This window comes from Ictidomys tridecemlineatus, chromosome 7 (assembly GCF_052094955.1).
Source record: "Ictidomys tridecemlineatus isolate mIctTri1 chromosome 7, mIctTri1.hap1, whole genome shotgun sequence".
NCBI lineage: Eukaryota > Metazoa > Chordata > Mammalia > Rodentia > Sciuridae > Ictidomys > Ictidomys tridecemlineatus.
In genome coordinates this window covers 169,956,998-169,973,386 of record NC_135483.1, presented here as the reverse complement: position 1 = coordinate 169,973,386, position 16,389 = coordinate 169,956,998, and the positions used below count along the sequence as shown (strand labels likewise).

The following is a 16,389-nucleotide window of genomic DNA, read 5'->3' as shown; positions in this document are numbered from 1 at the left end:
TGCTGGGATGTGGCTCAATGGTTAAGCACCTCTGGGCTCACTCCCTGGTAACAAACAAACAAATAAAAAACACCAACTTTTCGTATTTAAAAATACTTAACAAAACTCTTAGCTGGGTGTGGTGGCACCCACCTGTAATCTCAACGACGAAAGTTGTTACAGGAGGATGGCAAATTCCAGGCCAGCCTGCCTTAGCAACTTACCAAGGCCTTAAGCAACTTAGCTTGTCTCAAAAAATAAAAAGGGCTGGAGATGTGGCTCAGCGGTAAAGCACTTTCTGGGTTCAAGCCCCAGGACCGCTGCCCCTCCCACATAACACACCAAAAAAAACTTTTAAAATATAGATAAGCCAAAAGAACAAATTAAAATACCTCAAACCCTAATATCCATTGATTAATACTTTCTCAAATGTATAAATTTGTTCCTAGTATACATGCTGATTTATAACTTTTAAAAAATTTTATGTAATTTCAAGTTAATTTTTTATATGAAATAACTTTTCATAGCTGAATTCTATCTTCAATTTTAAGTCATTTCCAGTTTATATCATTATACTCTTGTAGAGCCTTGCCCCAAAATAATTACTGTTACATCTTTAATTTTTTTCTTCAAATAGATTCTTAGAAGTGGAATTTATGTTTTTATAAAAACGTTTTTTGGTGGATTACATATATAGCTTAATGGTACAGTGCATACTTAGCATATATAAGCCCCTAGGATCAATCCCTAGCACCAAAAACAAAGTTTTTGATATGTGTTGCTAAATTTTCCTTGAATTACTTTGTCAGTTTACTCTTCTTTCAGTAGTACATTTGAATTAGTATGTCTACATCTTTATCAGCCTTGGATCTTATTATTTTTGCCTTTGCAAATTTAATAGAAAATCTGCTTTAATTTTCACATCTTAGATCAGTATTTCTCAAGTTTGGGCCTTTAGATGCTTTTACACTTAAAAAATTATTGAGGACAACTGGGCATGGTGGTACACACCTGCAACCCCCATCAACTCAGGAGATTGAGGCAAGAGGCCAGTCTTAGCAACTTAGGGATGCCCTGTCTCAAAAAAAATAAAAAGAACTAGGGATGTAGCTCAGTCCCTGTGGGTTCAAGCCCCAGTAGCTTAAAAATAAATAAATAAGTAAATTGAAGGCACCATAAAACTTTTGTATATGTTATTTCTATTGATACTTACTATGTTAGTTGAAATGGAAAAGTTTAAAAATATTAATGATTCGTTCAAAAATAACAAAATAAATTCGCCATGTAATATGGTGAATAACTTCCAAAACAAAACAAATATAACAAGATAGTGTTATTTTGCATTGTTATGCATATTTTAATGTCTGATTTACTAGAAGGAAGGTGGATTCTCATGCCTGTTTTTATATTTAATATGTCGTGATATATGGTTTTAGGAAAATATGGTCTGACTTTTACGTAGATGGAAAAGTTGGAGTACTTTAATAGCCTTTTTAAAGTAATTGTGGACATTGTCCTTTGATTCTTCCCTGAAATTTGATAAGTGGTAGTTGCAATGTGGAATCTGAAACTGTATACAGGAATTTTTCTTATTGTTACATTAAAATCCTTTGGTTTAGGGCTGGGGCTGTAGTCAGCTTTTGAAACTGGAATTTTAAGTTGGGGGCTATCAATTTTGAATTAACTTAACAAAAAAAATTCAACCTTTTTTTAAAAAAACTGTTTTTTAGTTGTAAATGGACACAATGGACTTTTGTTTAATTTATTTTTTAATGTGGTGCTGAGTATGGAACCCAGTGCCTCACAGGTGGTAGGTTAACACTCTACCATTAAGCTACAACCACAGCCCCCAAATTCAGCCTTTTTATTTTATTTTAATTTAAAGTCATTTACAGCAAAGTTTATTTTAGAGAAATTGTAATGTACTCTTAGAACCAAACATAGTCTTTGTTTATGTCAGCAAAGAGTGCTTAAAGAAAAATTTAGTCTTCTAATTAGCTTTATTAGTTCTGTCTGGTCTGGTCATATCAGTTAGTTAATATTAAAACTAGCGATAACCTAAGATCAAAGGTTTGCTTTATTGGATAGTTAATTTCTCAGCAGGAAAAACACAACTTAGGTCTTGACTTTTTCAGAGGAAGTGTAGGTGTCTTAGTAGAAAATATCATTACTTCTATCAACAAAAGATAGATCATATTCTGTTTTGATTTTGTTTTTGGTACTGGAGATTGAACCGGATACTTAACCTCTGAGCCACATTTTCAGCCCATTTTATTTTGAAATAGGGTCTTGCTAAATTTTTTAAGGTTTGTTAAGTTGCTCACGCTAAACTCCAACTTTAAGTCCTCCTGATTCAGCCTTCATATTCTGTTTTTTTAAAGGTGTCTTAAGTATCACTTTGAAAGACCTTACAGAAGTTGGTGTTAACATCACTTAATTGTTTCTTTTTCTTTTTTTCCCTACAAATTTTGATTCTTGCACTTAGTAGTAAGTACTCACATTTTAAGGTGACCTGACACCATAAAGGGTCATCTTGGAACTAGATTTGAAGTTTCTTTTACTAGTGGCAATATGTAATTTAATTTTAAGCATTTATAATTTGCATTTCAATTATCCATTTCTTAATTTCTCTATTTGGCACATGTAAACTCATTTAAACTATGAAAGAAGTCCATGAAATCCTTTTAAATATAACTGTCTAATGAGAATGCTCTTTTGATTTTTGAGGTTCTCATGTAGGAAGACATAAAATCAAGATGTCTAATAACTTTCATAGTGGCATGAGTATATTGAAATTGCATGATCCCACACACTCTGTTATTCTTTAGGCTATGCAACATCTATTTATCAAGACTTCTTCAGAATATAAACTTTTAAAAGGGGAAAACCTTTATGTCAGAAGCTAATAGTTATCCTGTCATTAAAAATTATAGGATTTAACAAAACAGTTAAGCATCATTGATACCATGTTTCTACATTTTATCTCCTCTAAACTTGTTTTAGCAAATGAAGCACAAAATGTGGCAGCTCTTGTTTAAAGGAATTGAAAGAAGGCCCAAACTTCATTTAATTGAACATTGGTATCCCACCCTTTGCTTTTCCCATGGGAGTGCCCTGCCTAATCCTTGGAACCCTTTCCTTTCCTCCACATGTATTGGGGGAAAGACGGAGTGTGTCTGCCTTTGACAGTTTATTCCAGGGCCTTTCTTTGTTGAAGGTGACTCCATTACCACCTTTTGACTTTTTTCTTGCTAGAACATTACATACATAGGACTTCTTCTCTTAACCCTCTTGAATATGTTTTTTTTATACTGTTTTAGTATAGGATATTTTGATACTTAAAAATTTTACCTTTTATGTGTCCTGAACTCTATATCTTTGCTTCTGTTGTGTCTACTCCATTAGTAAAGAGCCTATTAAAAGTCCATCCTTAATATAGCATAGCCTTTTTGTTATAATGTCATTTTTTCAACACCTGAGCATATATCATATATTTATTATTAATGCCTTTGTAGTGATAGAAATACTGGAGGCATTTGTTCAACACTATGATAATACTTGCTGGTGTTGGCTTATGTATTTTGGATACCTATTTTTTAAATTAAATTTTTAGTCAAAGTAAATTTTTTTCTAACTTGAATATCCTCTGTCTGCCCCAGGGTTGGACTGGTCTGAAGAAAGCGGAGAGGAACTGGAGGACTCAGAACAGGCTTCACCATACCAGGTTGCATGGTCTATCCGAGAAACCCTCAGATACGAAAGACACACGTAAGCCTTCCTTTTTGTTTTTATTTTAATTCTTTAAGCACCATTGTAGCAGATAGATTTTGTACTAATATTTTTCTCTTATTGGATCTAGTTTTGATATAATGGAGGTAAAGTAGTTACCATTTGGAAAGAAATGTACCATATTATTTGAGCAAAGCTAATCTTAAGTTTTCTTGGTGAATTAGTCATAGAATTTAGAATTTGTAATAGAGTTTAGAATTGAAAGGGACCTTGGAGATTTCTTCCTTTTTTTTTTTTTTTTTTAATTGGTACTGGGGATTGAACCCAGGGGAGCTCTACTACTGAGCTATGTCCTTGGTCCTTTTTTATTTTATTTTATTTTTGAGACAGGGTCTGTCTAAGTTGCCAAGGCCAGATTTGAACTTGGGATTTTCCCTCTCAGCTTCCTGACTAGCTAGGATTACAGATGTGCTCCCCCATGACCATCAGTCCTTAGAGATTATCTGAGGCAATTGCTTCATTTTACAGAAGAGGAAAGCAAGCCTAAACAGGTTAAGAGCTTGTCATGTCATTAGGAAGGCTACTTGGAATCCTCCTGTCTTGCTTCTCCACATCTTCTTTTGTTATTTCTCCACAGAAGCTAGAAATAGTGCTTTTTGCTTCATTTGTGTCTTTGCAATTTTAATTCATTCTTTAATATTTCTGCTGTGCTAAAAATTTGTTTAATCTTCTTAGGAGCTTTTTGTACCTACTCTATAAGAAATCTTGTTTTAATATACTTAAACCCTCTTGAGTACATTAGTAAGAAAGCATTTGTGTAAGGTCTGTAGAAGATTAATGCATGTGTTCTTCAGCAATAGATGGTAAGAAAACATTTCAGGTGATTGCTTTAGCAATATAGGGATTTACTTGGTGCCACATCACAGTACCAAGAGAAATCCATGTCCATAGGGCCAGAAGATGACTCACTGACTAGAATAATGATTTAAACAGTTGTAGTTCAAATAGACACCCAACAAGATAGAGACCAGCTCTCTGCCCCAGACTGACTCCTAGATGTTCATAATATCATTTTTTTTTTAAAGAGAGAGTGAGAGAGAGAGGGAGAGTGAGAGAGAATTTTAATATTTATTTTTTAGTATTTGGCGTACACAACATCTTCGTTTGTATGTGGTGCTGAGGATCGAACCCGGGCCGCACGCATGCCAGGCGAGCACGCTACCGCTTGAGCCACATCCCCAGCCCATCATAATATCATTTTATGTACATCTAATTTAGGTTATGGTTCTTGAATTTGTAGGATTAAAAAGGTGGTTTGTTAGTTCACCCAGAGATGATGAGGCTTAGAAAACTGATTATTAGAGACTGATCTATAAACCAAAACTACGTGGGAGGCAAATTATAATCAAAAGCTTATTTGACCATGGAATTAAAGCAAAAAGAGTTGGTTGGATTTTATTAACAGACAGTGTCACTAAGTTACAAGAGCATCATGTGTTCTTTTCTACTCTTGGGATTTACTTCCCAAATTCTTGTCCCTGCTTCACTTACATGCTAGACAGTATTGGAGAATGCTACCACTGTAGCATTCACTCACTCTGACGTTTATTTTATATGTCATTCATGACTGTTACCTTATCGTTATATTCTTTCTTTCAGCCACAGTACAATAGAATCAATTGAGTTTAAGCTTCCCTAGTTACAGACATGTTTCATATCAACTTGACTTGGGATATTTTGGGGTAATTTTACAAACTGCTATGAATTAACATAAATCCTTAGCAGTATGCCTGGCATATGGGAAATAGTAGTTATTCCTAATTTTATTCTACTTCAACACTGGTATTGGGTATATTTGGTATTGACTAGAGTAATGTATATTCCACATCTGCCTTCTGTATCCCCTCATCCTTCCAGTTCTGGGAATTGAACACAGGGTGCTTTGCCACTGAACAACATCTCCAGCCTTTTTTTTTTTTTTTTTAAAGAGAGAGAATTTTTTAATATTTATTTTTCAGTTTTCGGCAGACACAACAGCTTTATTTTATTTTTATGTTGTACTGAGGATTGAACCCAGCGCCCCACGCATGCCAGGCGAGTGCGTTACCTCTTGAGCCACATCCCCAACCCTCCAGCCCTTTTTTAAACTTTGAGACAGGTTCTTACTAAGTTGTCCAGACTGCTCTTGAACTTGAGAGCCTCCTGCATCAGCCTCTTGAAATAGCTGGGATTACAGGCCTCACCTTGCTTCTACCTTCTATTCTTGAATAGTTATCAAAATACTTTTTTTCCCTTCTAAAAAAATTTTTGGACAGGGTCTCACTAGGTTGCTGAGGGTAGTCCCCAGTTGGTGTCCTACTACCTCAGCCTCAGAGTAGCTGAGATTAAAGGCATGTATCACTGTGCCAGTCTAAAATACTTCTTTTGTTATTTTAGGCTTCTGACCATCCTCAGTTTTCTTCATCTCCAAAGCAGTTTACTCTTGGTCATTTTTGCTAACTTGCTTTTTCCACTTTTACTACCATGGTACTCTTCTTTCTTGGTTATTCTTTTCTTTCAGATAATTTATTTTCTTTTTACAGGCAATTATCTTTACTTCCCACCAGCTGTAATTTTCATCTCTTCTTCATTCTTTTCATTCATTCATGTACTCTTCAGTTTATATCTGTTAAGCTCTTTTACTCCAGCTGGGGGCACTGTGTTTTTTCTTTTGTGTGAAACTGAGATCACATTGGTTTATCATCCTTTCTATGCCAACAGCTGCATGTCTGTGTCTGTCTACCTCTTTTCCCTCTCACAAGAAACCCTTTCCTATGTTTTAAATTATCCAAGGAACTTTTTATTCCTTTATTTTTTTTTTTGTTACAACCACCTGTGCTTTGTTGTACCTTGTGTGAGTATAGGTAATTTTCCTTATGTAATCTATCCGTTATATCTTTTAGGAGTTTTTGCCATTTTAAATTTCTAAGTGAATTCTTTTGAGTTTTTGGAAGAAAGACTGACGTCTGATTATCACATTTCTGCCTAAAGAGCCTTTCTCATGAATTATTTGTTAAACCATGATTATACTAAAAGTAATTTTTAGAACAAGGCTCAGTTTTGTTTTGGCAAAGTTTTCTTGGTTATTTTAGTTGTAGATGCACATGCCTCTACGATCTTTCAGACTTTGTTCTCAATATCAGAAATAATTACCTTAAATATATTTATTATTAGTGTAATTTTTTACATTTTTTTTTTTTTGGTACTATCGATAGAGCCCAGGGATATCCCCAGCTGTTTTTATTTTTTATTTTGAGAAAGGGTCTCAACTAAGTTGCTTAGGCTCTCACCAAGTTGCTGGGGCTAGTTTTAAACTTAATCCTTCTGCCTCTGCCTCCCAAGTCACTGAAGTTATTGGCATGTGGCGCTATTCCCAGATCGTAACTGTTGTTAGGAACAGTAGTTACTGCCAGGAGCTGTTCATCTTTGCATTTCCAAAATGGTGTCTTTTCATTAAAAAAAAAAAAAATCTCTATTTAATAAACCGTAATTGGCTTTTCCTTACGGTGAGTACACTTGTCACTTGCATAAGAAATCATGGCTATGTCGTGGTCATGAAGATATTCTCTCATTATCTTCTAAAATCTTGATTGTTCTATTGACAATCCTTCTGGAATCTAATTTTGCATATTTTGTGTATGGTATGAAATGTGGGATTAACAATGTCTTCCTTCCTCCTTTTTTTTTTTTTTTTTAATATTTTGTTGTTATTGTTAGACCTTTATTTAATTTATTTATTTATATGTGGTGCTGAGAATTGAACCCAGTGCCTCACACATGCCAGGCCAGCACTCTACCACTGAGCCACAACCCCAGCCCTTCCTTCCTCCTTTCCTACCAGTTTGTGCATCCAGGCTGAGGATTGACCCTAGAGCCCCCTGGAGGAAGCACATGTTCTGTCACTGAGCTGCCCCCTAGCCTTAATAGTTTGTGTGTGTGTGTGTGTGTGTGTGTGTGTTTTATTTGGAGTGTTTAAACCATTTAAATTCAACTTGATTATTGATACTGGATTTATTTATTTATTTATTTATTGTTTTCTCCTTCTTAAAAATTTATATATGACAGCGGAATGCATTACAAATCTTATTACATATATAGAGCTCAATTTTTCATATCTCTGGTTGTATACATAGTATACTCACACCAATTCATGACCTCACACATGTGCTTTGGATAATAATGATCATCACATTCAACCATCATTAATTACCCCATGCCCCCTCCCTTCCCCTCCCACCCCTCTGCCCTATCTAGAGTTTGTCTATTCTTCCCACCCTCCCCCTCCCTATCCCACTGTGAATCAGCTTCCTTGTGTCAAAGAAAACATTTCAGCATTTGGGTTTTTGGGATTGGCTAACTTAGCATTATCTTCTCTAACTCCATCCATTTACCTGCAAATGCCATGGTTTTATTCTTTTTTATTGCTGTATATATGCATTGTGTATATATGCCACATTTTTTTTTATCCATTTATCTATTGAAGGGCATCTAGGTTGGTTCCACAATTTAGCTATTATGAATTGTGTTGTGCTGCTATAATGAATTGTGAATTGTGTTGTGCTGCTATAAACATTGATATGGCTGTGTCCCTGTAGTATGCTGTTTTTAAGTCCTTTGGGTGTAGACTGAGGAGAAAGATAGCTGGGTCAAATGGTGATTCCATCCTCAGTTTTCTAAGAAACCTCCATACTGCTTTCCATATTGGCTGCACCAATGTGAGTCCCACCAGCAGTGTTGATATTGGATTTAAATCTCATATCTTTTATTTGTTTCTCTTTTGTTCCATCTATTATTTGTTCTTTTCATTGATTTTTTTTATTTTTTATTTTTTTTTTTTATACCAGGCATTGAACCCAGGGACACTTTACCACTGAACCACATCCCCAGCCCTTGTTTATTTTTTTAGAGACAAGAGCTTGTGAGTTGCTTAGGGCCATGCTAAATTTCTGAGGCTGCTTTTGAGCTTAAATCCTCCTGCCTCAGCCTCCCAAGCTGCTGGGATCACAGAGTGTATCACCACACCTGTCTGCACTGACTTTTTTTTTTTTTTTTTATAATTCCATTTTATCTTCTTCCTTGGCTTATTAATTGTACTTCTTTGATGTGTTTTTTTAAAGGCTTATATTGTGCATCTTTAATTACTACAGTCTACCTTCAGGTGTTATAGCTCATGAATAAGAATTATATAATGGTATACTTTAAAAAATGTTTGGGCTGGGGATGTGGCTCAACTGGTAGCGCGCTCGCCTGGAGTGCGTACGGCCCGGGTTCGATTCTCAGCACCACATACCAACAAAGATGGTGTGTCTGCCGAGAACTAAAAAATAAATATTAAAAATAAAATTCTCTCCTCCCTCCCTCCCCCCCTCTAAAAATAAATAAATAAATAAATAAATAAATAAAAATGTTATCATTACTGCATTGTAGTTACACATAATAGTGGGATTCATTTTGCTTATAATTGTATATTTTGATTCTACCCTTTTAAGTTATCTATTCTGAGAATCTCTGCTTTTGATTCAGCAATTTGATTGGTTTAGGCAATTTAAACTTATTTTTTATTTAAAAAACTGTTTTGAGACAAGAGTCACATTAAGTTGTACAGTCTGGCCTTGCACTTGTGGTTTTTTTCCCTGGCCTCCCTAGTATCTGAGATACAGGTATGTCCCACCGTGTCCATATTGGCCATTTAAATTTAATGTGATTATTGATATTAATGTGTTTAATGTTAATTTTTTAGTGCTTGATACAATTCACCAGTGAAAGCATCTGGTCCTGGGCTTTTCTTTGTGGGAAGTTTTTTCTTTACTAATTTCAGTTTCTTATTATAGGTATATTCAGATTAAAATTTTTTGTTGTTGTTCTTTCTTTTCCCCACTATGGTACAGGGCATTGAACCCAGGGCCTCACCCATGGTAGGCAAGTGCTCTACTATTAGGCTACATCCCTAGCCTCAATTTCTAAATTCAGAAGCTTATGGCTCTAGAAATTTGTTCTAAATAATTTTTATTATCTAGGGCCTTACACATGCAAGCACTCCACCACTGAGTTATATATCTACATACAATTTTTTTTCTTCTTTTGAGATGGTTCTCTGTTGCCTAGGCTGGCTTCGAACCCTTGATTCTCCTTTTTTAGCCTCCCTCATAGCTAGAATTACAGGTGTGTAACACACATGTCTAGTCCTTGGAGGGTGAATGTTACTTTTTTGAATTGGCATCTTCTTTTTAAATGTAAGTGATTGGTTGTAGCTACAAGTTTCTTTCAAGTTCATCAATAAGTTATGGTATCAGTGCTTCATTTTTACTTATCTAAAAATATTTTCTTATTTTCTTTGTGATTTGTTTTGACCTGTTGATTATTTAGGACAGAAGTATTCTTAATTTACATGCAGTTTCAAAATTCTCAAATTTTATTGTTATTGAATTTCTCATTTTAAATGTTGCAAAGTATACAACTTAGTGGCACTTAGAATAACCATTGCCATATCTTGTTCCAGAACATGTTCATCAGCCCAAAAGGAAACCTCACACCTTTTTATTGCTACTTCTGGCCTTATTGTACTAAGATCTTCAGCAAAGTGTCGAATAGAAGTAGTGAAGATAGATATGATTGCTTGCCACTTATTTGTTTGTTTGTTTGTTTGTTTATTTGCGCTGGGGAATGAACCCAGGTCTTTGAGCAGTGCCAGGCAGCCCGGGCTCTCTTCCACTGACTTACAAAACCAGCCCTTTAAAAATATATATATATATTTTTTTTTCAAGGTCTTGCTAAGTGTTTGATGATAGCCTTCAGCTTGTGATCTTCCTGACTCAGCCTCCAGAGTAGTTGGGATTACAAGTGTTTGCCACCAGGCTTCATGCCTTATTTTCTTTATTTGGAGCAAAGTATTTATGTATTTTTGACTTAAATTTTTTATTTATAGGATTTCCATTTATTTTCAATCTTGTTTGGCCATTCCTATTTTTCTTTTATATTTCTTTCTTCATAAAATTCATACTTTAAACATCTTATACATAACAGTTTTATATTCATAATTCCAACCTTTGATGCCCTTGTAAATCTCATTTGTTGTTTTTTCTTTTTATCATGCAGGATGGCTTATATCTTCTTTGGCATGATAATTTTTGATTTGGTAGGTCCTGGCCTTATGGATTCTCAGTCAAGTTCAGCCACTTGATCTTGTAGGGATGAGAGTTGATATCAGCATGCACTCTCAAAGAAGCCCATTTCAAACCCTCTTTTCACCTTACCTACAAGTTTAGCTTTAGTTCTGAACTTTTTCTATTTATAATTTCTTCATTTTTTTGATCAAGCACTTCCTTTCAGAGCAACAATGCATCCATAAAGCACCTAGTATATAGGTGCTTTAGAGTGGCAAGTTCCTATTGCCATACTGCCATAAGTGTTCCATTCTTCCATTGTTTCACCTGTTATCTATATGAATGACTCAGATCTTTTTCTCATGTCTGACCATTGTTTTTTCTTAAATTCAAAAACAAGTTCTTTTGAGATAGGTTCTTGCTGTTACATAGGCTTGTCTTGAACCTCTGGGTTCTAGTGATCCGCATGCCAAGTCTCCCAGGTATATCTAACTTTTCTTTTGAGTTTGAACTACCTGTTGGATATTTCTCTTTTTTTTTTTTTTTTTTTTTTTAAAGAGAGAGTGAGAGAGAGAGAGAGAGAATTTTTATTATTTATTTTTTAGTTCTCGGCGGACACAACATCTTTGTTGGTATGTGGTGCTGAGGATCGAACCCGGGCCGCACACATGCCAGGTGGGCGCGCTACCGCTTGAGCCACATCCCCAGCCCTCTCTTTTTTTTTTTTAAAGAGAGAGTGAGAGAGGAGAGAGAGAGAGAGAGAGAGAGAGAGAGAGAGAGAGAGAGAGAGAGAGAATTTTTAATATTTATTTTTTTTTTAGTTCTCGGCAGACACAACATCGTTGTTGGTATGTGGTGCTGAGGATCGAACCCGGGCCACACGCATGCCAGGCGAGCGCGCTACCGCTTGAGCCACATCCCCAGCCCCCTGTTGGATATTTCTCAACAAATATTCTGTTAATACCTTAAATTCAGCATTTCTGCAGTTAAATTCATTATTTTATTTACTATATATTTTTCTTACCAGTTTTCTCTTTTTGATTCCCGTTTTTTTTTTAAATCAGCAATGTTACCATTTTGCTGCTGTTGTCTTAATAAAGTTAATTTTGTTTGGAGAATTTTCTGTCAATTCTTGTGATTATGGATAAGCCCAGAGTCTCAGAATGTCAAGTTTGGAATTTGTTGGTTTGTATTTGGTTTTTACTGATAATGTTTCAATATTAATAATAACTGTACTTATATTGTGACTTTACAGATATAAATTCTTTTCATTTTCTTCACATTTGGAGATAAGCAGGCCAGCTATGTCTCTCATAGATGAGAAAAGTTCACTGAGGGGAAACTGGCCTCTCTCTTCCCAGTTCACTCGCTGCTCTTCTTAGCAACCAGGCTTGCCATATTAATGTCATATTAATGTCAGAGATCTAAGAAATGGTAAGCATCTTGGAGATGCTGGCAATAGTCTGTGGACCTGTGTCAGTATACAAACTGTTTGTTACTGGTGTGTGACAAGATAAGTATGGAAATTATGAGTAAGCTTTTGAAGCTTCTTTATAATCTCATAACATGCCTCAACATCTAGTGCATCTTTCCACAATGAACTGGAGGGGCACTGATTTAGCTCGTCCTTCCTCAAGAAATAGTGTCTTTGAAATAACTGTTGTGTTGAGTGATGATCTACCCAAGCTTTGCCTTCCCTGGAAGACCCTTATCAGCCCTTTCTTTTTTCTTTCTTTTTTACCAATTGCCCTTCCATTCTCTATTATGCAGATTCATAGTCATTAAGTCACCCTTAAGTTTCTTATTCTTCATATCCAGTTGCCAAGTTAATTCTTTTCTGATAATGGCCCTTATGTGTGTTTTTCTTTCCGTTATGTGTCTTGTCTCTTATTTTCATCATTCCCCAGTCTTTGAGGAGTTTGTTGTTGACTCTGAAATTTGTGCTTTTTACCTCAGTGGACTGATGGTGTAGCTTAGTCATAGAGCACTTGCCAAGCATGTGTAAGGCCCTTATCCCCAGCACCCCAGAGTTCCTTTTTTCCTTTTATCTGAAATGGGATTCATTTTCTTCTCCAAATCTGCTCTTGATCCAGTTCCTTATTTCATAAATGGTACCACTATCCTTCCCTAGCCCTAATGGGAACAGCTGTCTTCCTTTCCCAGTTTGTCTTTTCTGCTCACATATTACCACTCACGTTCTCCATGGTGCTGCCCTTATTATCTCTTACCTGGAGTTTGCTAATAGTTTTCTAATTGCTCTCTTCTTTTTCTTCCTCTGATTATTCTGTATCTGCTAGCACTGTAATCTTTCTCATGCACATCTCTATTATATTGATACCCATTTTTTAAAAATCTACATAGATTCTTCATTGTCTGTGAAATAAAGGTTAAACTCTTTCATCTGGCATTTAGATTTATAAAATTTTACCAACCTTCACTTCACAGCACGTCCTATACCTTCGCCAAACCAAGCTCCTTAGTATTACAGTTTTCAGTTGTCTCTGTACCGTGGCTTAAAGTGTTTATCCTTATTGATGAGCCTTTTTTCCTTTTCTCCACATCTTCAACTTCTTCCCTGTCTTCAAGATCCAGCTCTGTTGTTATCTCTTCTTCAGGGCTTTTCCTGCAGGACTCTTTCTTGTGAACTTTTGTAGCACATTATCTATATTTCTCATGGACTTAACTGTTATTTATCTTGTATTAAAGGTGTTTGTAGCACTTACCAGCCCTACCTGAACCCCAAATATAGATCTGCTGAGATTCTGGGGAACAATTTTAAATGAAAGATTCTTGGGCCTGCCCCATGGAGATTCTGGTTTAGTTAATCAGTGTAGGTCTTGGGAATCTGAAGTTTTAAGATGCTCCTAGGATTTTCTAATTTGTTTTCAAATATTTGAATTGTTGATCTGTGTGCCTTGCTGTTTGCATCATCACTTTTAGCTTCTTGAATTATTTAACTTTGGAATGTGTTATCTTGTCTGAATTACATTGCAGGCTCTTCTTCAAAACTTTATTTTCTCTTCTATAGTACTCAACATAATAGACACTCCTAACAGAAGTTTGAAGAATAGCCTGTTACATGTCATTTTGGGGGGGGTGGAGAATAATAGCACTTTAAACAAGAGAAATCAAGCAATGATTTACAGATTAGTAAGATAATATATAGTCTATGGCGTCACATGTATGGCATTTATGTTAAGATAGAAGAGAAATAAAATAACAGGTTAATCTTTAGGTCTTGTGCATTATTCCTAACAATAAATAAAGTGAACAGTTTAACCTTGCTGATGGTAGATAATGTTAACTAATCATAGCATTGTTTCTTATTAAGCCTAGATGTGCTCAGCCTCCTTTCCAAATAATACTTCAGTAGGGATCACCTTTCAATCACATTAGTGTATGATGAGAAAATGTGTGTTTTGTCTCTTGTGTATGAAATGCCATTTAGGATACCTGTAGTTAAAACTGTAGAATTAATGTGATCCCTACAATCAAAGTTTTTTGCACGGTACTATGGATTGAATTTAGTTAAGAGCACTGAGCTACAATCCCAGCCTTTTTTTGTTGTTGTTGCTGGTGATTGAACCTAAGGCCTTGTGCGTGCAAGGCAAGCACTTTACCAACTGCACTATATATCTCCCTAGCTCCCGATTCCTAGCCTTTTTATTCTGAGACAAAGTGACTGGCTAAGTTGACCAAGCTGGCCTCAAACTTGGAATCCTTTTACTTCAACCTCTCAAGTTACTGGGATTGCAGGTGTGCATCAGGATGCCTGGCCTCAGAATTCTTTAAGTACTTAGCAAGAAAAGGTAGTTAAAACCAGAATGTCTTAAAAGGGCAGTTCCTAGGTAATATACTATTGGAATTCACTGCTCTATTTCTGATATGACTGATCTATCTTTTATTGAGTTGTGCTGTCATTTATTCAGTTTTTAGTAAGAAAAGGTAAAGAAGTGGTTTTCTCTGTGAGTCCCTATTCATTTAAAATTCAGAAAGTCCCGGGCATTATGTGTCTAATGATGACATGCTAAGAAGGGTAAGCGTCTTTTAAAGCCCTGGATTGTCTCTGCTGCCTTGTGTTGAGTTGAAATAGTATTTTCAGTTCTATTGAAATCTCATGCTCTAATTTTCTTAACCACTTACTCACTTGCCACCAAGGTTTTAACCCTGTTCATCAGCCCCCCTTCCTTATTCTCATTTCCCCTTTCTAAAATGAGCTTAATGTGTAATTGTTTTTTTACTTCTCTCCTTGCACTTTCCAGGCCAGATGACGATGATGCGGAGAGTAGGAGCTCCAGGGTGACCCAACTTTGCACTTACTTTCAGCAGAAATATAAGCACCTCTGCCGCCTGGAAAGGGCAGAATCTCGTCAAAAGAAATGCCGTCATACATTTAGGAAAGCATTGCTGCAGGCAGCCAGTAAAGAACCGGAATGTACTGGTCAGTTAATACAAGAACTTCGGAGAGCAGCATGCACTAGAACCAGGTTAGAGCCACACAGAGCCACTTGTTCTAAGGAACTTGTCTCAGTTTGTATTTTGTTTTCTGTATTTTTGGAGAGGATGGTTAAGGCACAATGACCATTTAGACCTAAAATATTTGAGACTGCATTTTGGTTTTGTTGTTCCGGAAAAAAGCACCACACAGGTGACAGAATAGTACTGCCATGTACTGATACGATAGTAAAAGCATTACTGAAGTTTTGGCTGGAATTTAATTACAGTTTATTTTTAGAAGGTTGAGAATATTATCTATTTTAGTGCTAAAAAATTTCATGTTATTTGAAAGTAATATAGTTTTTTTAATAACAAAAGAAAAATGTGTTTTATTAAAAGGACATGTTTTTTTTTTGCTTGTATTATTTAAGATGTTTCTTTTCCATGTATTTCATATAACTACCCCACCTAATATGTGTTCAGTTTTCTTTCATTCATTCACTCTTTGTTGTTGTTGCTGTTTATTTATTTATTTGTTTAATAAAATACTTATTTATTTTTATGTGGTGTTGAGGATCCAACCCAGCATCTTGCACATGCTAGGTGAGAGTTCTACCGATGAGCCCCAACCCCAGCCCAAGATGTTTTTTCTTTTCTTTTTTTTTTTTTAAAGAGAGAGTGAGAGAAGGAGAAGGGGAGAGAGAATTTTTTTAATATTTATTTTTTACAAACAAACATCTTTGTTTGTATGTGGTGCTGAGGATCGAACTCGGGCCACACGCATGCCAGGCGACTGCGCTACCGCTTGAGCCATATCCCCAGCCCAGTGTTTATTTTTTTATATGGTGCTGATGATTGAACTCAGTGCCTCACACATTCGAGGCAAGTTACTCTACCACTGAGCTACAACCCCAGCCCTCACTCATTATGTTTTAGTGGTACTGGGAATTGAACCCAGGGGTGCTCCACCATTGAACTATATCCTCAGATCGTTCCTACTTTTTATTTTGAGACAGGATCTCACTAAGTTGCCCAAGTTGGCCTCAAACTTGTGATCCTTCTGTCTTAATCTCCTGAGTATGCTTTGCCCAACATGTTCAAC

At 35.8% G+C, this 16,389-nt stretch overlaps 1 protein-coding gene across 13 annotated transcripts in view; it reads left to right on the top strand.

Moving 5' to 3' along the window:
- The window catches only part of Ino80d (INO80 complex subunit D), a 70,537-nt gene that overhangs the window by 29,248 nt on the left and 24,900 nt on the right, over positions 1-16,389 (top strand). For all 13 annotated transcript variants that reach the window (XM_078017888.1, XM_078017893.1, XM_078017887.1 and 10 more), the window contains 2 exons: positions 3,639-3,747; positions 15,113-15,337. In XM_078017888.1, coding sequence (XP_077874014.1) covers positions 3,639-3,747; positions 15,113-15,337 — 334 coding nt within the window. The remainder of the gene's footprint in view (positions 1-3,638; positions 3,748-15,112; positions 15,338-16,389) is intronic.